Source organism: Podarcis muralis, chromosome 4 (genome assembly GCF_964188315.1).
Source record: "Podarcis muralis chromosome 4, rPodMur119.hap1.1, whole genome shotgun sequence".
Taxonomy (NCBI): Eukaryota; Metazoa; Chordata; class Lepidosauria; order Squamata; family Lacertidae; genus Podarcis; species Podarcis muralis.
In genome coordinates this window covers 53435462-53456682 of record NC_135658.1, presented here as the reverse complement: position 1 = coordinate 53456682, position 21221 = coordinate 53435462, and the positions used below count along the sequence as shown (strand labels likewise).

The 21221-nt window shown below is 40.7% G+C and overlaps 2 protein-coding genes across 14 annotated transcripts in view; both read left to right on the top strand.

Annotated features, from left to right (window-relative positions):
- The window catches only part of CRYZL1 (crystallin zeta like 1), a 28715-nt gene extending 26380 nt beyond the window's left edge, over positions 1-2335 (top strand). For 11 of the 12 annotated variants that reach the window (XM_028727102.2, XM_028727096.2, XM_077927317.1 and 8 more), the window contains 2 exons: positions 3-48; positions 1070-2335. In XM_028727102.2, the coding sequence (XP_028582935.2) occupies positions 3-48; positions 1070-1169 (146 nt within the window). In that variant the 3' untranslated portion in view covers positions 1170-2335. Of the gene's footprint in view, positions 1-2; positions 49-462; positions 1043-1069 lie in introns of those variants that run through there. The other variant, XM_077927318.1, reaches the window with a different exon arrangement.
- Positions 2336-4109: 1774 nt separating this feature from the next.
- DONSON (DNA replication fork stabilization factor DONSON) lies at positions 4110-21172 on the top strand. 2 transcript variants are annotated; one of them, XR_003706420.2, is made up of 10 exons: positions 4110-4488; positions 11636-11716; positions 12276-12479; positions 14415-14593; positions 16442-16620; positions 16715-16838; positions 17257-17361; positions 18483-18681; positions 19902-19998; positions 20775-20909. XR_003706420.2 is itself a non-coding variant. In XM_028727083.2 (10 exons), exons 1-10 carry the CDS (start codon positions 4186-4188, stop codon positions 20910-20912), a joined length of 1725 nt encoding a protein of 574 aa, XP_028582916.2. In that variant the 5' UTR covers positions 4115-4185; the 3' UTR covers positions 20913-21172. The 2 variants fall into 2 exon arrangements, 1 of the variants encoding a protein (XP_028582916.2); XM_028727083.2 differs by having other exon boundaries at positions 4115-4488; positions 19786-19998; positions 20775-21172.
- The last annotated feature ends 49 nt before the right edge of the window (positions 21173-21221 follow it).

Below are 21221 nucleotides of genomic sequence, written 5' to 3'. Positions count from 1 at the left end.
ACGCATTCTAGAAGATGTAATGGAGAAGCTATCCAGTGGTGTTTTCAGGTAAGTCGGGTGTGCTACAGTGAAATGGAAGCTTAAAAACTAATCTAAGTATTATGAGTTATGAAGCTCCACGTAATTAAAATGCTGCTGGAGACCTGCTTTGTGGCTGTAGTTATTGATCCAGAACCCCAAGAGTCCTGATGCCAGTTCCATGAGCCCAATAGGTTTCATACTTACCTTTCTCGAAAAGTGAGCCCTGAATTCTCTATGAGAAACTGCTTTTCTAACGGAAGGCAGCTTCAGAAGCTATTCGTTATAATACAGTAACGTAGGGATTAGCTGTTCATTAAAAATAAATAAATACCAGAGCCACTAAGTCACTGCAAGCTCCTTTTATGACTCTAAACAGCCCTTGGTATGCTACCCATTAATATCAAATACTTGGGCAAAATTCTTATTTTTATTTTCAATTAGCCATCTTAGGAAATGACTTGGAGAAAGCCCTCTTCCCTGCAATCCTAATTGCTCTAATACAATCTGCCCGTTAGCCTGTACATTAAATAAACCCAGTTTGGACCAGACTTACTCTGCAGGTGTGTAATACTTGTCTACAATCCAACTGCATATTCATAATAACCACTGTGAACTGCAGCTAAATAAAAGTCTTTGTTCTTGTATGAATAAGCTACTAAAAGCATTCCTTCCAATAGTTAATATTCTACTAATGGTTACTACAAAGCTTATTTTTCCTTTGTCTGCTATGATTGCAGTCGAGTTTTTGGATGCAGAAGGGCAGGAGCTGGAAGACTTGTTCTCAAAAGCAATATAAAATGGCACATCTTTTAAACTGCTAGTAAAAGCTATTTTGAAATGCATGCAGTACATTAAACATCTGCTTCCTATTTGCTGTTTTCTCTGCCCTTTGTTCCAGGAATCCTAGCCAACCTATAACACTTGCAGTGTGTTTGAGCTGTAAAGTTTGCATTACTAAAAAGTAAAGTCTATGGCAATTGTCCTGAATTGTGTACTTTTTTCTTTTGAGCATACATTAAGACACTTCTGAGATATTATTCTCTTTTAGGCCTCATTTGGATGATCCCATCCCATTATATGAAGCCAAAGTTTCTATGGAAATGGTTCAGAAGAATGAAGCAAGAAAAAGACAAGTTATCCAGCTCTGAAGCACAGATGCTTAGCTTTTAAGTGAAGTGTAAATTTGTGGACTTTGTCTCAATTGCCTACTTATAAAGGATTGGTCAATGAGTTTCAACTAATGTTTTAATTACTGATTGAATATTCTTTACAAGTTCTGGGGGAGAAATTAGAGCTTTGATTCCCCCCCCCCCATTACCATGTCTAAAAGAGTATTTCTGTTAGCAATTGAAAGTTTACTAATATTTGTGGTCCTCCAACACGCCGTCCATCCATTCTGCCCCCCCCCCCGTCACTCCTGTGCTTAACAGACAACACTTTCCTTTTGTCTGCTCAGTTTTATGCATTTTGCTGTGCTTTGTTTTACTTGGACCATCTATACACTATGGGGGTGGAAAGGTATCCCTGGAAAACACTTGTAACATTGGCAAGATTCTGAATGTGCTTTCTCTATCTGACCTTATTTTTATGGTGGCTTTGCTATGTTTTTTATTTAGCCTTTCCATCTAGAAAACACAGGGTCTATCAGCACCTATAGATGACATGCATTGCCAAGGGTCTTTTTATACAAGCAGCATTCTGTGGAATAAGTGTACATTTGTTAGGCATTTGTTTTGCACAGTCCACATTTCTGTCTTTAAGACAGCACTGCGGTGGGTAGGATACTGCATTTACTAAGTACCTAAGTGCAATATTTGCACCTGGAGAAAATGCAGTATATGCTTTCATACAGCACATACTCTGTTATTACAATTCCTTGATGAAGTGTTGTTTTTGTGACTGTCACAAGTACTTAACTGGGTATATTCTGTGATGTAATTAGTAATCTATACTCATGTAAATTTATGATTTACCATTGTTAAATTTCAAATTGTACATGGCAGAATAGACCTTAGTCACAGTCATTAATTTCAGTGGGTCTACTCTGAGTAAAAGCCAGCTATTCTGATTTTTTCCCTTTTATAAATTTAGCCTTGTGTTATATATAGTTCATGCATATAGCCCAGTCCACAAAAGAGGGATGGAGAGGCAAACAGGGCTATTCCCATCACCTGCCACACCATAGTGGGATATGTCTTGCTGCTGTGGGATAGTGGTCACACTTTGGCTCCTCATCTAAGACCTTCCTCTGTTCTTCTCCTCAATATTGTCTAATTTGTCCCTTCTCTGCTAATAAAAGGTGGTTGCATTCTCAGATATGCCTTAATTGCAAGAAGATTTATGGAAGCAAGTCCTATTAAAATCAATGAATTCAGCCCCTGCATAAACAGTAGGACTGTATGAAACTTTGTACCACACAAACTCTATGGAAAGCTGATATAGTAGTAGATATGTGTGGTAAAAAATTTCCCAGCATCAGGTGATTGCTGTTAGTTGCTAGTAAGAATGTGGCTTCCCACAACTGAAGCTGAATGTTGACAAGCCAGATTCTCTTAACAACTGTTCTAAGGAAAAATGTTCTGCCTTTCTCCACAACTATATATTTCTCCAACTAAATCATCTGCAGAGGCTTCATATTATGCCCCTCAACTCTTTCAGTGTGTGGAAATATTAAGTTAACTAGAACCTACAAACACAGTTTGAGAATTCAATATGTTTTCTAGCTTCTTGCTTTTCATAGTTCTGTTCTAATTTTGAAGATAGATAAGATATAGGTTACATTGGCATGCTTGGCCAAGGGTTAGCAGCTTTTATTTTGAAAATTTCCAGGGTCACTTCATAGCAAACTTTTTAAGTCGACTGGAATTTTTCTTCAGACTTGAAGAAGGTGGGGCTGAGAAAAAAAGCCCCCTTAATATTGAAGCCATATTGTCAGCATTGGTCAAAAGTCATATAGCCTTAGAAGGGATAAGGGCATGTTTACGGGGATGTATCAGCTGAGACCACTCTGCCTCTAATTTCAAGGAAATCTGATGTAAAGCTTTAAGTATTATATGCATGAAACGTCAATCACCAAGGAGAACAAAGCAGGAAGTATCATTTTAGAAGACATCTGAAGGCAGTCCTGTCTAGGGAAGTTTTTAACGTTTAATTATGTTTTTGTTTATGCTGGAAGCCGCCCAGAGTGACTGGGACCACCTAGTCAGATGGATGGGGTGCAAATAATAAAATGATGATGATTCAATCATGGGCGTAGCCTGGATTTTTATGGGAGGGGCAGAACCAAGCTATCTGCGATGTGACTGGTCAGTGAAGTATTTTTATATATTTACTTGATTTGGGGAGGGGGCCTTGGCTACGCCCATGGATTCTACCTATACTCAGCCTTGCTCCCTGGGACCGGGATTCAAGGCAGCTGACGCGAAGCAAGACAGAGAAAATACAAAAAGCCAAAGGAACACGAGTGAACAGCAGAGAACCCGCACAAACAACGCTGACACAAAACGCCACATATATTAAGTAAAATAAAAACATCACCACCCGACCCCACCCCCACTCATCTTTCCCTCCCTCCACCTCTTTCCCCCTATTCCTAATGTCTCAACAAATGAAACCGATTTGTTTTGGGGTTTTTAAAAAAGAGACGTGGAAAGAAATACAAGACATTCCACAAACCTTTGTAAATCAAGAAAATCTTTAATAAAAATACATTAAAAACAAAATACAAGAAGCTAAAAACATGACATGTAATGATTAAAAACTAAACAGATTCAAAACAAATTACTGTATTAAAATACTGCTACTGAAAACACAGCACAGCCCTTTCCTTAAGGGGGAAAAAACAGTAAAGAGACAGGAATCTGGAAAGGAAACGCGTAGGATTTCGCTTGGGGCGTGATGGAAGCTGCGCCCAGGGGCCAAATAGTGGAGCTCTCGGCTCTCGCGCGCGTGTACAGCGCAGCAGCGCCCTCGCCAGGGCAGGAAAGGCGGCCGCGGCGGGGCGGACGGGTTTTCCGATTGGCCGGTCTCCGCGCGGCAACCAGGAGGCGCCTCTTCCCGCCCTCAAGGCGGAGCCTCCTCCAGCCGCGCGCCAAGTTCGTATCTTGCAGCCGGACGCCGACCGCGCTCAGCTTCTTGTTCTCGGCCTCCGCCGCCGCCGCCGCCATGTGCTCCGTGGTCCCCGGCTACTCCCCCGGCTTCAAGAAGCCCCCCGAGGTGCTGCGCCTGAAGAGGAAAAGGGCGCGGAGAAGCGACGCGGAGCCCGGCCACTCTCCCAGCGCGCCAGCCGCCACCCCTTGCGCGCTGGGCGGCTCGGCTCTGTCCCCTCGGCCCTACCCGGGGAGCCGCAGGCGCAACCCCTTCTCGAGCCTGGAGAACAGCCCGCGCCCTCCGCCGGGGACAGGCCAGTCCCTCTCTCCGGCCCGGAAACCGAGGGCGGGCGGCGCGCCCAGCTGCTCCCGCGCCCAGGTAAGGCGTCGCGATGGACGGAATTCGGAGCCTTCGGGGCGGGAAAGCGCTGCGTTGCAGATCGCCGTTTCCCTCTTTCCTCCTTTTTTGCGTTTGATAATGTGCACGCGCCGCCTCCGAATTTAAACTCTTCGATTATCATAGGGCAGCCAAAACGCATTATTTATTTTGATCGTTTCGAAACGGATTGGTATTAAGACCGCTTATCGAAATGCTATATTGACACGATTATTATTATTATTATTATTATTGCTTTATTTTTGCATTGCTGTTTCTGTGAATCGCTTTGGGCAGTTCTGGTAATTTTTTAGGAAAAATAATTATTTAGGAAAAAATAATCGATAGCTTGGTAAAAGCGCCTTGGTGATACTTCTTGATAGAAAAGGTGGCGCATACATTATTCTAATAATATTTATGCGGGCAAGCACATGGAAGGAGATGCAACATCGGGATCAGCAGTAATCAAGCAGGACCCTAGGTTGTGCGAGATTAAATGGTGGAGTCTTTACCTTTCATCCAAGAAACTTAGCCAGGCACACATTCCATTGTGCACTTTACACGCAAGTAGACCTGCAAGGCACCCCCTCCCATAAATGTCACCTATACAGTGTCCCCAAACTTCAGCCAGTTACTGGTTACGGTTTTCCTTCGGGAAACAAAAAAAAATTACCTGTGGCATATAATGTCCTAGGAATGCATTGAGTTGGGGTGTGTTTACTACACCAGCCAATGTTAGTAGATTGGGATAATAACAACACCTCACGCTTATAGGGGAATGGTTAAGAAAATGTTAAGTGTCTGTTGACACAAACCATGTAATGTTGTTGGGGGACATTTTTCTAACCTAGGCCACGTTTTTTAATTGGGTTAGAAAAACAGTCCACAATTGTTATGTATTTTTGTTACTATGTTACATATTTTGTGTTTTTATATAGTAAACCACTCTGTAATCCTTGGATGAAGAGCAGTATAAAAATTAATAAGTAAATGCAGATTAATAAAGCATGCCCATTGATACTTAAGGGATTACATAAGAATATCTAGGCTTGAACTTTGCAGAGTGACAGAATTTTAACCATTTTTTAATTAAAAAATCTTATGCTAAACACTGCAGTGGATTATTATTTTTTTTTTTATATAATAAATTTTTATTAGTTTTCCATAAGTAAAGAAAAAACAAAACAAAAACATAAACATAAACAAACAGAAAATCGACTTCCCCATACCACCCCTTTTCTGCGTTCTTGTTTCAAAATTTTTCAGCAACCCTCTGATAATAAACTTGATTATATTTCATGTATTTAACTTCAGTTAGTTATTAATACAACTGTAGTTCTTTATCTCTTATAACTCTGAGCCCCTAATTTTCCAAATTACAACAGTTTTTGAGATAAACTTTAAATTTGTTCCAATCTTCATCCACCGCCTCTTTCCCCCGGTCTCGAATTCTGCCAGTCATCTCTGCCAGTCCCATATAGTCGATCACCTTCGTCTGCCATTCTTCCAACGTGGGTAAATCTTGCGTCTTCCAATACTTTGCTAGAAGAATTCTTGCTGCTGTAGTGGCATACATAAAAAATGTCCTATCCTTCTTTGGCACCATTTGGCCCACCATACCCAAGAGAAAGGCCTCTGGTTTTTTAACAAACGTTCTCTTCAGAACTTTTTTTATTTCATTATAGATCATTTCCCAGAAAGCCTTAATCTTCGGGCAGGTCCACCAAAGGTGATAGAAAGTTCCCTCCGTTTCATTACACTTCCAACACTTGTTGTTGGGCAAATGATAGATCTTTGCTAACTTAGCAGGAGTCATGTACCACCTGTAGATCATTTTCATAATGTTTTCTCTTAAGGCATTGCATGCCGTAAATTTAACACCAGTGGTCCATAACTGCTCCCAGTCAGCAAGCTCAATGTCATGCCCAATATCCTGTGCCCATTTAATCATATTAGATTTCACCATTTCATCTTGAGTATTCCATTTCAACAGCAAGTTGTACATTCTTGACAAATTTTTAGTATTGGGTTCTAACAGTTCTGTTTCTAATTTTGACTTCTCCACTTGGAAGCCTTTCTTTCTGTCCTGTTTGAATACTTCATTTATCTGTCGATAATGTAGCCAATCTCTCACCTTAAACTTCAGTTTCTCAAAACTCTGCAATTTTACATTTTCACCATCTTGTTCTATAATTTCACAATATTTAGGCCAATTAGAACCCATATTCAATTTTTTCACCTCTTTTGCTTCCATTGGTGACAACCACCTGGGGGTTTTACTTTCAAACAGATCTTTATACCTTATCCAAACATTATACAAAGCTTTCCTCACCATATGGTTCTTAAAACCTTTATGCAATTTTACCTTGTCATACCATATATATGCATGCCAACCAAATCTGTTATCAAATCCTTCAAGATCCAAAATGTCTGTATTCTCGAGGAGCAGCCAATCTTTCAACCAGCAAAACGCTGCTGATTCATAGTAAAGTCTTAAGTCCGGCAGGGCAAAACCCCCTCTATCTTTCGCATCTGTTAATGTCTTAAATTTTATTCTTGGCTTTTTGCCCTGCCAAACAAATTTCGATATCTCTTTCTGCCACCTCTTGAAACAGTCCATCTTGTCTATTATTTGTAATGTCTGAAACAGAAATAACATTCTAGGCAATACATTCATTTTGATAACAGCAATTCTGCCTAACAAGGAAAGTTTCAGCCTTGACCATATGTCTAAATCTTTCTTAACTTCTGTCCAGCATTTATCATAATTGTCTTTAAAAAGATTCACATTTTTCGCTGTCAAATTCACCCCCAGGTACTTCACTTTTTTTGCTATCTCCAGACCTGTTTCATTCTGGAATGTCTCTTTTTCTTCATTTGTTAGATTTTTTTCCAAGACTTTAGTTTTTTGTTTGTTCAATTTAAATCCTGCAACTTGACCAAATGTCTCGATCAGTTCTAAAACTCTTTTTGTACTAGTGATTGGCTGTTGCAAAGTCAAAACTAGGTCATCTGCAAATGCCCTTAATTTATACTCTCTCACTCCGACCTGAATTCCTTTAACCAACTGGTCCTTTCTAATCATATTTAGCAAAACCTCCAGGACCAGTATAAAAAGTAGGGGGGAAATAGGGCATCCCTGTCGTGTTCCTTTCTCTATAGCTATCTCTTCCGTTACCACATTATTCACAATTAGCTTTGCCTTCTGCTCCGAGTAAATTGCACCTATACCATTTTCAAAACCTTGGCCTACCCCCATCCCTTGGAGATTCTTTTTCATAAAACTCCAACAAATATTGTCAAAGGCTTTCTCCGCGTCCACAAAAATCAAAACCGCTTTTCTGTTAATGTTCATTTCCAACAGTTCCACAATGTCTATTATGTTCCTCACATTGTCAGACATGTGTCTTCCCGGGAGAAAGCCAGTTTGATCCTTATGAATCTCACCTGTCAATACTTTCTTCAGTCTTTTTGCTAAAATGTCTGCAAAAATTTTGTAATCCACATTTAATAGTGATATCGGGCGGTAGTTCTTAACCTGGTTCTTTTCAGTCTCGGTCTTTGGTATAAGTGAGATAAAGGCCTCTTTCCACGTTTCAGGTGCCTTTTTCCCCTCCAATATTTCATTGCAAACTTCTTTCAGTGGTTGCACTAAACATTCTCTCAAAGCTTTATAATATCTAGCCGTCAGTCCATCTGGTCCTGGAGACTTTCCCAGTTGTGCCTTTTGAATGGCCTCCTCTATTTCTTGTTCTGTTATTTTCTCATTCAAAATCAACTTGCCCTGTTCTGAAATTTTCGGTAGTCCATGATTTTTAAGAAATTCTTCTATTTCTTGTTCGTTTACTGGCCCTTGTGTGTATAATTTCCTAAAAAAACTTTGAAAACAATTACTTATCTCATTTGGCTTATGAATATTCTTTCCCTCTATCTCCAAACAGGTAACTGTATTCAATTTTTGCCTCTTTTTCAATTGCCATGCAAGGAGCTTCCCACACTTGTCTGCAGACTCAAAAGTCCTTTGTCTCATTTGTTTAATTTTCCATTCTATCTCTTGATTTGTCAGTTCCATATATTGCGTCTGATAATATTTTATCTCTCTCAAAATTTCTTGAGACTTTGGTTTTGACCTCAATTTCTTTTCTCCTTCCTTCATTTTTTCTAAAATTCTTTCTTTCCTTTCATTTTGCTTTTTCCTCTTGATTGAATTCTGTTGTATCAGGAAGCCTCTCATCACGGCTTTACTCGCGTCCCAAATTGTTCTTTTTTCAACATCTGTTCTCAAATTTATCTCGAAGTAATCTTTCAATGTCTTTAGGGCCTTTTTACAGAATTGTTCATCTCTAAATAGGGAGTCATTCATTCTCCATCTAAAGGATCCAGTTGTTGTCATTTTCATTTCCATCTTTACGGCATTATGGTCGGAGCAGGTTTTTGGGCAGATTTCTACTTTTTTAATCTTTGTAGCCATCACACTAGATACCCAGATTTGGTCAATTCTCGTCCATGTCATTTTAGATTCCGAGAAAAAAGTTCCCTCTCTCTCGAGAGGATTCTTTGTTCTCCAAATGTCAATCAAGTCCATATTTTCCGTCATCTCGAAGAAAGTCTTTGGTAGTCTTCCTTCTTTAGATATTATCTGTCTTTGTGCCTTGTCCATATTTGTAGAAACCACTCCGTTCATGTCCCCCATCATTATTATTTTGCAGTCGAGATAGTCTAGTAAAGTCTCATGCAACTTCTTAAAAAATTCTGCCTTCCCATCATTTGGTGCATATACTCCAATTATCAAATATTTTTCCCCCTGGATCTGTACTTCAATTGCCAGGTATCTTCCTTCTTCATCCTTAAATTTTAATTTTGGGTCCAATTTTTCTTTTGCATAAATCACTACTCCTCTCTTTTTTACTTTATCGGAAGATATAAATTCTTGTCCCAATCTTTTGTTCACCAACAATTTCCTGTGTACTCTAGTTATATGAGTTTCCTGTAGACATATCAGATCCAGTTGTTCCCTTTTCAAAATGTGGAAAACCTGTCGTTTTTTTCTGGGATGGTTCAAACCGTTGCAATTCCAGCTTAGAAGTTGCAGAGACATTTTGTTTGTTAGATGTTTGATCCTCCGACTGCTCCAAGTTTTTCTTCCTCTTCAGTTGGCGGTTGTGGTAGTCCAAATGATAGATTTGCAATGTCCGTTAGCCCTCCTCCTTCTGATGTTAATCCTTGTCCTTCTCTTGCCGGGTCCACCGTACCTTTCTGTAGGTCCTCTAGGTTTCTCTCCAAAAAGTACTCTTTCTCCTGTACTGTTCTTATTCTTACTTTCTTCCCTTTGTAGTTAAAGGACAACCCCTGTGGAAATTCCCACCTGAAGGGTATAAAGTTCTTCCTCAACAAATTGGCAAGGTCTCTATAAAAAGTCCTCACTTCCAAGATGTATTTAGGGATGTCCTTAAAGATTTGGACTTGAGTGTTTCCAATCACCAAAGCTTTTTGATAGTGAAGGTTCAGTATCTTGTCTCTTTCCTCTTTGGTTCTAAAGGTGATCAGACAATCCCTTGACTTCTTGCTTTGCTTTCTACCAAGTCTGAAAGCAGTTGTTATCCCCACTTCATCTTCCTCCAGATCTCCTTGCCAATTTTCCAGAATTGCATCTGTGAGAAATTCCGCCAGATTGTCCTCTTCTTTCTCTGGAACCTGTCTAAATTTCAGATTCCGTTCTTTCCGTTGTAATTCCAGTAAGGAGAGGGCCGCTTCATGCTCATTCACCTTTTTCTCAATCGGCACAAGTCTTTCCTGTGTCTCACCTGCAACAGATTTCGCACTCTCTGCAATTTTCCTCGTTTCTGAAGATTCCTGAATCAGTCTATTTATAGATTCTGTATTTGTTGCCACTGATGTAGTATTCAGATCCAATCTTGCTGTAAGTTCTGTCAATTTCTTTGAATTTTCTGTAGATTGCTTTGTTAAGGCCTCAAGGGATTGATTTATTTTAAGCAGTGCCTGTGTCATAGATTCCATTGATGCTGCTGTCACACTATCCGGCGCAGGCACTGTGTTGCCAGAGATTGAACCTCTTTTCTTTTGTGTTAGTTTAGCTTTAGATCTGGTTCTTATCTCCTCTGCCGTGCCACTCATATCCCAAGGCCGTTCTCACAGGAAAAACTTGCAATGGAAAATCCCACTATTAGTCAGTTACTTTGCAATTTTTCCCTCTTAGCCCTCAAGAGGGAGCAGTTAAAAGTTTCCAAGTTAGAGACAACAAAGAGACAGAAAACCGGATGTAGAAAATCTCAAATCCGCCATTAAAGTTGTAAAACTTTTTCTCCAATTTAAATTTAGCTAGTCCAATATCAGTAACAAAGTCCCATTCAAATCTTAAGTGTCTTAAAATTTTTTCACCATTTAAGGTATAGTCTATATCCACTTCAAAGTTATTTTAAAGAACAGTTTTCCCGGTGTTAAGTCCTGGCAGGTCGTCCCCGGGGATCAGAGCAGTGAAAAACTTTGTTTCCCTTTAAATTAAAAGTATCTTCACAAGACTGTCTTTTTTCCCCCTTCTCCTGCCGATCTGGAGGGAAGAGATACTTTTGACAGCTCAGGTTTGACAGTTCGCAACTAAGTTTCTAATAACTGCAGCAAGGTCTTTCGTTGCTTTAAATTCCTGCAGTCCGGGGGGGCAGACTTCCTTATTTTTTGCCCTCCCGTTTTCAGCCAAATTTTCTAATTTTAAAGGTTCCTGATTTTTTTCCCTTCTTACTCACGGGAATCCAGTCCAGATTTTCTTTTCAGGAAGGAATCGGCGCTCTCCGCTAATGGCGACGCGGCTTCACTCCGCAGGCTGGGTAGCGACTCTCAGCACCGCGCTCACTCCCGATGCCGCTCCGGAGCCTTTAAAAAGGCTCTTTCACAGTACCGGGGGGCGCAAAGGTGCCCACCGAGTCTCCTTGCTCTCAGGCTTCCGCGCCTGAGATTTTAGGGGTCCCCCACTCGCCGTAGCGGGTAAGACCCGAACTTGCGGAGCAGTCCTTCTCCGGAGCCCGGAGGTAGGACCGCCATTAAGCGCTGGCACCGACCGGAAGTCTGCAGTGGATTATTTTATTCACTGTTCATTGAATCTTTGGTGTTCTCTTAACTTTGAAACTTTTTCCAGTTTTTAAATGGTCTGCAAGACGACGAGTCTATCTGGAAAGAAGAGTTTTCTGAAGCAGCATCTGTTGACTCATTGATCAATGTAAGAACCATTGCAACTGTTAAATATCTATGTATGAGAATATTGGATTTATTTTATCACACAGGGCTCAAGCCCGTTGCCTTTTGAATGCACCCCCACTAATCACACTCCTCCCGAGGGGGTGACTTCGTGGCAGAAAGCTGCACTCGTAGAACAGCTTATTTATTCCTAGTGCTGTGAATAAGGATGCAGCTGAAATTGGGCCCCTTGTGATATTCACAGCAAGGCAAACATAAAAAATGCAACTGTGTATGTGGAAAGGGAAGGCTGCAGTTTTTGCTGGATGCTTGAGTCATTCATGCTGCTTGGGACATGGTCAGAGAAACTGACGGGGGGGCTGATAGTGTGTGCTCTTTTCTACAGCACTAGGGTACAGCTATTACACTTTTTAAAAAGCAACAATCTTTTCTACTCTTCACTAATATTGGTGTATATGTAAAAAGATGCTGTCCTTAATGTTAGCAAAGGAAAGGCGTGCTTCTTCTAAACATTTAAGTGATGGCATTTTAATGAAGGAGCTGCTTCCTTGTAATTTTTTTCAATGTTTATATTTTTCAAGGACCCATATCTGGCCATTTCCAATACTGACGTTTCTTCCTCACCAAGTTATGAATTTCCTGCGGACTGGAGTATTAAAACTCGCCTTCTATTCACATCTTCCCAATCATTTGCATGGGCAGATCACTTAAAAGCACAAGAAGAATCCCTAGGATACGTCCAGCATTGTAGAGGAGCATTAATAAACTTGCCTCAAAGTATTCAGGTAATTCATTCTGTTGAACCGTTGATCAGGAGAATAGACTGGAGACATTGAGGTAGAAAGGTGCCAATTCACACCTGCAGTGAGATGTTCAGCACAGTATATATTTTTAAAACTTGCATGGCCAATCATGTCTTCCTACCATGTTCAAACTGCCTTCTTCTCAATGTTTTATGGTGTATATTGAGCAGGACAATACTGATGTAAAGATCTTGGCTCTGTGATGGATTTCTGCCGTATATAGATCCTTTTTCTCAGTAGCACTGTGAAGCTGAGACAAATGATATAAGACTCCCTAGTCCTCCAGTGTTACCAGTGACATTGGTAACTTGCCAGGCTACCTTTATTCAGAAAGGAATAATCTGCCTGCAAAGAACATTCTGAATCACCTGATGTTTTGTGTGTCATAAAGATAAAACATTGGATAATAGGTTATGGTTATAAAAATGGTATTTTTTCACGTAGAGAAATTAAAACAGGATTGTGCCTACCCCAAAACATATAAATAGGCTTCTTATTCAGCTTATTAATACTTAGAATCTCTTTGAACTTTTGAGACCCTGTGCATAAGCTACAAAGGGACCTACCACTGTACTCATCGGCACCAATGCATGGTACTGTCCTTGAAGAGTACTATAGCAAAAGGGTGGTGCGGTGGTCTAAACCACTGAGCCTCTTGGGCTTGACAGGGTGAGCTCCTGTTGCTCTGTCCCAGCTTCTGAAAACCTAGCAGTTTAAAAGCATACCAGTGCAAGTAGATAAATCTGGCACTCGTCACGGTCCTCCATGCACCAGTAGTGGTTTAGTCATGCTGGCCACATGACCCGGAAATCTGTCTGTGGACAAACGCCGGCTCCCTCGACCTGTAAAGCAAGATGAGCACCACACCCCATAGTCGCCTTTGACTGGACTTAACCATCCAGGAGTCCTTTACCTTTTACCTACTATAAAGGTAAAGGTACCCCTGACCGTTGGGTCCAGTCGTGGACAACTCTGGGGTTGTGCGTTCATCTCGCTCTATAGGCCGAGGGAGCCGGCGTTTGTCCACAGACAGCTTCCGGGTCATGTGGCCAGCATGACTATCCCGCTTCTGGCGAACCAGAGCAGCGCACGGAAACGCCGTTTACCTTCCCGCCAGAGCGGTACCTATTTATCTGCTTGCACTTTGACGTGCTTTTGAACTGCTAGGTGGGCAGGAGCAGGGACCGAGCAACGGGAGCTCACCCCATCGCGGGGATTCGAACCGCCAACCTTCTGATCGGCAAGTCCTAGGCTCTGTGGTTTAGACCACAGCGCCACTATAGCTCCCTTTAAATGTATGCAAAATATATCACTCAGGCTGGAGTTGTTATAGGGACTATGGGATGTGGCAGAAATGGTCTGGTCAAACTACCAAACTTTATGAAGATTAGGAATGATTGCAGTATAATATACAAGAAGTTTGTAACACAGTATCTTATATACTGCAATGAATTTATTGATCTGAAGTAGAGCTCTCACAGTTGCTTTGCTGTTCCCTAAAAAAGTCATACTATTTCTTGATGGCCTCTAACTGATTGCACTGTAAAAAAATTAGTGTTTTTAAAAATGCACTTCTTTCCTGCTCCTTTCCTAAACATAGACAGAGGTGCACTCAGCAACAAGTCCACTTTCTATGTAAAGTGTGGATCAGCTTTTAGTAATGTTTCTCCCTCATGGCAATTGGGCTGGTAACTCATTTGCAGTTTGATTGCAGTTGCTGCATAAATTTGTGTTGAATCAGGGTAGATAGATGGTGCCTTAGAATTCCACATAATACATTTAATACTTCTCATACTCTCTTGAAAAAATACACATGCTTTTGTGGCCTTTCAGCCTTCAGGGTAAATATGAATGAAGATTTTTCAGACATCTTATGAATAGCTTTAAAAATGTAATTTCAACACTTTGCTATCTTAGGAACCGAAGCTCTCCACAGAACTCCGATGTGCTTTTCAGCAAAGCCTTGTATACTGGCTTCATCCTTTCCTGCCGTGGCTAAAGCTGTTCCCTCGTATTGGAGCAGATAGAAAAATGACTGGGAAAAATAATCCTTGGTCATATGATGAAGGGCTCCAACAAGTTCTCATGAGTGAATGGTGAGTTGAAGTGAATGGAAATACATCACTAAGCAACTAAGAGTCAAAATACTCACAGGATATTTTCATAACTACCACCAAAATTTGAGTTGAGTCATAATGCAAAATCAAGGAATTCATTCTCAATAATCAGTATAGCAGCTTTGGTTCTGGGGCCAACTGCACTTTGCATGCAAATGCTTACAAAAATCTGGACACTTCTATTTCAGATAAGAAGGTGTATTTGGAGAGGGGAAATTTATAGAAGGGAGGATGTATTTGTTTTTCTCTCCACCCTTTCTCTGCTCCCAGGCAGCTTTCCCCTCTATAATGTTCAGAACATTGGTTTGGCTGATGAGTAAATTTGAAGGAGAGAAAGGGTTAAGCATCCCATTATCTTCGCACCTCCAGTCCTACTGTAAAATTTCTCTCCTTTGTAAAGCAACTTTCCACTTTAAAAAGCAGTGTTATGTAAGGCGCTATTTTGCAACTTCAAGTTGTGAAAGGAAGAAACATTGCAAGCCGTGTTCTGTGGAATAAATATGCATTAATCCACAATGTCAGTCTTCAAGATAGCACTACTGTGGATAAGGATATCCTGATTTCCCAGTGTCAGAAACTTGTGGCCTCCAAGCGATTGTTTGACTTCAACTCCCATCTTCCTTGCATGGGAGTTGGGAGTCCAACAAGTTCTGGAGGACCAAAGGTTCTTTGCCCATTACTTGCTGCCCTTCACTTGGCCAGTATTTTCTTTTTTGACCTGGAGAAGGTGTTTGTGTGTGTACACGCTCTGGTTATCTACTCAGGTTGTTGATTTTTGTTTTAAAGGCATTTTGTCCATTTGTGTGAATGTGTGTGTGATTTGCTTTTGATGTGTGTTTTGCCTTGTTTTCCAGAAGTTTATATCTCAGGCTTCCCTTAATCAGCTTTCTGCCATTTCATCATTATTATTGCTTATCTCAGTCTGTTTAGATTTTCAGTTAAAATGTCAGTAGCTTGGTTTTGCTACTAACAACTTCCCCTCAACTCTACGTGTGCTGGTTTGCTGTTTCTTTATGCTTGAAGGTGTCAGTTTGCATTTCTTGGTACAGAAAGTATTGATCTGATGTGTCGAGATCTTTCCTGTTCTACTTAATTCAGGAGGGTTCTAGAAGCTTCTCTGTGAAAGAAGGAGCTGAGTACAGCTGCTTTAAACTGGTTCTGCTATCTCTTTCTGTCAAGGTCATGCTAACAATAATAGTGAGGCCAGAAAGAGCCTGGGTTTCACTCTCTCTCTTTCTTTCTTTCTTTCTTTCTTTCTGTCTGTCTGTCTGTCTTTCTTTCTGGTGTGGTGTTCTGTATACTTAGTGTTAAGATTTAGACTTATTACAAGTTACTGTAAGTTTACGTTAAGTCTGCTGCAACTAGGTTTTTTATGGACAGTGCCAATCCTGAATGTATTGGATTTGTGACCATTATGTTCATTTTCCTCCAGTAGCGGTAAAGCTCTGCTGGATGAAATGCCTCAGGTCTATTTTGGAGGAATACTGCAACGTGTTTATGTTTTTACTCTGCTAACGATACATTGGAATCTACTGTGGATCAATATTGAGTAGAATTTCAATAACAGAAGGTGGGGTGGGAATCCAGTCCCCCATCCTGTCCTCAGTCTGTGGCTAGTGGAACAGACAGGAGCTAGATTGGTCTGTCCTTCAACTGTCTTCCACTCCCCATACATCAGAAGCACATTTCAGGTTACGTACCAACTTCCTGTTGTAAACTACTCTCTGTGTGCGAGTAGTTTTGTTGTCTCTGTGTTTTGTTTCCCTCAGTTTTGCTGTTTCCAAATTGCAGGCTGATCATTCTGCACCTTGATTCTTTACCTTGCAGGTGTCTCAGTTTTACCTCCCTTTATAATCTGCTGAGAGCCAAGCTTTGCCCCTATTTCTACATTTGCACTTACCAGTTCACGGTGTTGTTCCGTGCAGCAGGGCTTGCTGGAAGTGATGTGATCACTGCGCTAATTTCACCCACAACTAGAGGCTTAAGGGAAGCCATGCGAAATGAAGGTGAGAACAGTGTGTTATTAAGCCAAATGACTTACAAAAGCCCTCTTGTATATTGTCTCTACACCATTAATTTGCTTTTTCCACCCCTTCTCAGGTATTGAATTTTTGTTACCTTTTCAAGAAGTTAGAAAAAGGAAATCGAATGTGTTGGCATCCCACTTAGAAACAGGACTTGCTAGTGACTCTGAAACAACAGGCAAGGATGCTGAGAATGAAGAGTATGTAGTTCTTGTTATGGGGTCTTGTTGGAAAAGCTGGCTCTGTCTTGTTGCATTTTTCTAGCACAAAAACTACTTTTCTGATGCAAGATGAATCGTGTTTTGTTTTGTTTTTACTCCCGAACTGATTTCTGTACAGTGGTACCTCGGTTAAGAACTTAATTCGTTCTGGAGGTCTGTTCTTAATCCGCAACTGTTCTTAACCTGAAGCACCACTTTAGCTAATGGAGCTTCTCGTTGCTGCGTGATTTCTGTTCTTATCCCGAAGCAAAGTTCTTAACCTGAGGTACTATTTCTGGGTTAGCGGAGTCTGTAACCTGAAGCATCTGTAAACTGAAGCGTCTGTAACCCGAGATACCACTGTATTAATAGATGGCTCACATGTTGCGACCTACTAAAGTGGTGTCTCTTTGCTTAGGGGACGAGGAATGAGTGATGTTGATGACGATGAAGGATTTTCATGGTTGGAGGAGATGGGAGTACAAGACAAGATTAAAAAGCCAGATACAATTTCTATCAAACTGTATCCTTTCAAAAGTGAAACACTTCCTTAAGATGTGATTTAAAGCTGTGTGCAAGACTTGTCTAATATACAGCTGAGAAAGCAACACTCAACTACTGAGAGGCAGGAACATTTGGTGCTTGTTCCTGATATTTGGAGTCAACAGTACATTGACCGCAAAACGCTTTCAACATGTACTATGTTCAGTTAAACTCATTTTGATACGGATTATAATCAGTGCAAGTGGGATGATTGCCAAGGATGGTTAGGAAAGGGTCTTCCTTTCTACTGCTCCTTATCAGACACATAACATGCCAGTGCTGAGGGATTTGCAGCAGCTGTGTATTAGCCACTGAGACAGTTTTGCATGCAAAGCCCTAAAAATCTCTGGTTCGGGTTACCTGAAAATCCATCTTTTTCTTCACCTCCCAGTAAGGGTGCTATAACCAGTAATTGGAACTCACAATAGTTTTGCCATGTCCAGGTGTCGTATCAGCTTGTGCTAACCTGGAGGTGTTGTTGAATTGCCTTCCCTGCAACTCTTGAAGACACACCAGTTTAGGCAGACATTCCCCTGAACTGAGCTTGTGTTTTTGTGTTAACTTTTAACTATGCTTCTTAATATTTTATGTTTTAATTAAGGATGTCCATATGTTGCTGCACATTTTAATTATGGGTTCGTTTCATACCTGTAAACCGCTTAGAAGCCATTTTGGTACATAAGCAGCATGTAGATGAATTAATAATACTGAAGTAGGCAAGAGTCATATTGGCTAGCAGTTTCAGATACCCTTGATGTGGTATGACTAGCACATCAAGGTGAGTATGAGGAAATCACAATTTTTTCCACAGCAGGTTTTTTCGGGAGGCAGGGATTGTTTCTTTGCAAGCATGACAAGATCAAAGCTTTTTCGTAGCTAGGCGAATTATTAGCTAAAATTTAAATAGTAACAGCACAGTATTAATGTGTACTTAAAGCACATTCCTTGCCTCTGAGACAAGGGTGAAATGTGTCTTTACCTTGTAAATCACATGCAAAAATTAAATAAGGTTATGACTTTCAACTTGTATTGACTTTGTATTCATCTTCTGCTGTTATGTGTGTGCAGATATATACCTTTCCCTTGACATTTGGTCTGTAGCTGTAAGGAGAGAAATGAGGTACAAATGGATCACAAGCCCGAATCCGTTGTGCTGGTGAAAGGAACAAACACTTTCACTTTGCTAAACTTCTTAATAAATTGCAAGAGCTTAGTGGCTGCTGCAGGCCCTCAGGCTGGCATCCCTCCAACACTGCTGTCACCAGTTGCCTTTAGAGGGGCAACAATGCAAACGCTCAAGGTAAAAATTACTGCAACATGATTTCACATATTGTTGGCTTTATGGCGGGGGGGGGGGGGGAATGGCTTGTGTGAACGAACACTGGTGGCAGGATGAGGAAGCTCATTTTTTTGGATTTGCCTTCCCCTTGCAGCTTCTTGTGCCCTTTGAAAGATCTCTTATGGGGGGGTGGAATGCAAGGATAATTGGAGAAAATTGGCTTCACCCAGTCCTCTTAGTGGGGTCCTCCACTGGATCAAAAGCCTATGAAAGAAAGGAGACTTCTTTGTGGAAGACTGTGTTAGGATCCAACTTGCCAAATTTAATTTCTGGAATCTGTTACTAAGCATGACTATTGTTGGTCTGATAATTTACCATGTGTTTCAAAATGCCTGCCTCTATGATTCCGCGCTCCCTGCCCGTTTATCGGTATAACATGAAATGATTGCAGGCTGCTACCAGACATGATTTCACATATTGGCTTCTAAAACTGCTAGCCTTAGTATTATATCATAGGGTGCAACAAGACCAAACTTTTTAAGAATTTCTCTTAGACTCTAGAGATAGAAACTTGTGTTGCTGCAGACTTTGCTCTTTGCAACCATTTGCTTTGTCTCCATTAGCCTAAATCAGCTGTACTAGCCACTCCCTATAGTAAATCACACATTCATGCACTCAAATTATGTAATGCTTTAAGTTCTTAATACTGGAGGTGGTAGCTGGGCTTTTTGCGTGCGGGCAGAGGGCAGTATCTAAGTGGATATTTTGTGATTCTGCTAGAATTTTTAATAGGCAAGGCTTGAAGTTGTAAATTCTCCCTATTCCATAATTCATCCGCATGACGACACCATGCTTACACCCAACTTGTGGAGCATCTATCAATGGTGTGTTCACATTCCTTCTGGTTTGTAGATTGCAACCATTTAAATGCTTAGTCTCTCATTTATGACCACATACTTTCAGTTTCTTGACTTTCCTCCAGTACCATCCCCCTGTAATTGCTGCCTTGCATATTTCCTATATGTAGAATTGACCCACTGTTAAACTTTGGATGCATAAAAAGGTTAGCTTTAATTTCAATGTTTTTGAACCTTCCGTGTCATATTGCTTATTACTTTTCCACAGGCTCGAAGCATAAATGTGCGGACACAGGTCCAGTCACATTACAAAGATTTATTTAGTCTGGAGATTGTTGGTCCTGTCATGCCTCACTCTATGCATTCCTTGTCCATGCTGCTCAGATCTGCTCAGAATGGATCTTACTCGGCTGTGTGTTATACACATGACCCAACAGCAGTGTTCAACACAAGCATCAGTAATGAACAGAGCATAAAAGAGGTAAGGAGATTTTACTTAACATTCATCTGAATTGGGAAGAATCTGTTTTACTGAAAAGAGAAAGCATGCTAGCCCTGTTATAGGTGTAAGAAACTGATCTTTTAGTGTGGTGCCACCTACATTCTGGAACCCCCTGCCTATTGACACTAAGCAGATGCCTTCACTGTACAGTGGTGCCTCGCAAGACGAAAATAATCCGTTCCGCGATTCTCTTCGTCTAGCGTTTTTTTTGTCTTGCAAAGCAACCCTATTAGTGGCTTAGCAGATTAGCGCTATTAGCGGCTATTAAAGGCTTAGCGGCTTAGTGGCTAAAAGGCTATTAGCAGCTTAGCGGCTTAGAAAAAGTGGGGGGGGAGCGAAAAAAATCGCAAGACTCGCAAGACGTTTCCGTTTTGCGAAGCAAGCCCATAGGGAAAATCGTCTTGCAAAGCGCATCGAAAAATAGAAAACCCTTTCGTCTAGCGGGTTTTTCGTCTTGCGAGGCATTCGTCTTGCGGGGCACCACTGTATTCTGACACTGCTGTAAACATTTTTGTTTAGACAAGCCTACTCCATACATGTAAAATGATGGTGTATTTTTAATGTTTTTAGTTTATATTGAATTATTTTCTTTGTAAACCACTTTGTTTTTTAACAAAGCGGTGTGTGAACTTTTTAAAATCATTGGTTCCATGGGTGCTCAAAGGATAGGGTGTTTGGTAGACTTGGTTCCCTTGTGAAATGGCATGTTAAACAATAAGAAATTGTACTAGTAATACTTTTCTTAATTTTTACAGGATCCCTATAGCAAGGACCTTAAGAAGTGTGGATTGCATCCTAACACTTTAGAACAGCTTACTCTTTGTCCAACCTTAGGAAAGTCATCCATAAGGCTCCTAGAAATGAACAATTATGCCTACACATGGAAAGCCTAAAGAAGCAATATCGGTCAATGAAGAACTGCCATTGGTGTTCCTGAGATGTTTAAGCCCTGTTGGGTGGGTACAATAGCATTATGCCAATAACAAATTGTACATGTTAATGTGCAAAACCTACTGGCTAGATTAGCCTTCCTAAGCAGAGTTGATGGAAAACTGCCTATTCTGTGTTGCATAGTTAACTCAACCTTTTCCTTTTCCCCCCACGATTGAAACCTTGATATTTATAGATTTTTAATTAAACTTTAACCCTAGAATCTTGTGTGTTTTCGTTGAAGCTAAAAGGCGGAAGTCTGAGATTATACA

Excerpts from the sequence above, each read along its gene's own strand:
- DONSON (XM_028727083.2), top strand. The coding sequence starts at position 4,186 with ATGTGCTCCGTGGTCCCCGGCTACTCCCCCGGCTTCAAGAAGCCCCCC. Across the intron at positions 16,621-16,714 it reads GGAAGCCATGCGAAATGAAG|GTATTGAATTTTTGTTACCT; the intron begins GTGAGAACAGTG and ends ACCCCTTCTCAG. Across the intron at positions 17,362-18,482 it reads GATACAATTTCTATCAAACT|CTGTAAGGAGAGAAATGAGG; the intron begins GTATCCTTTCAA and ends TTTGGTCTGTAG.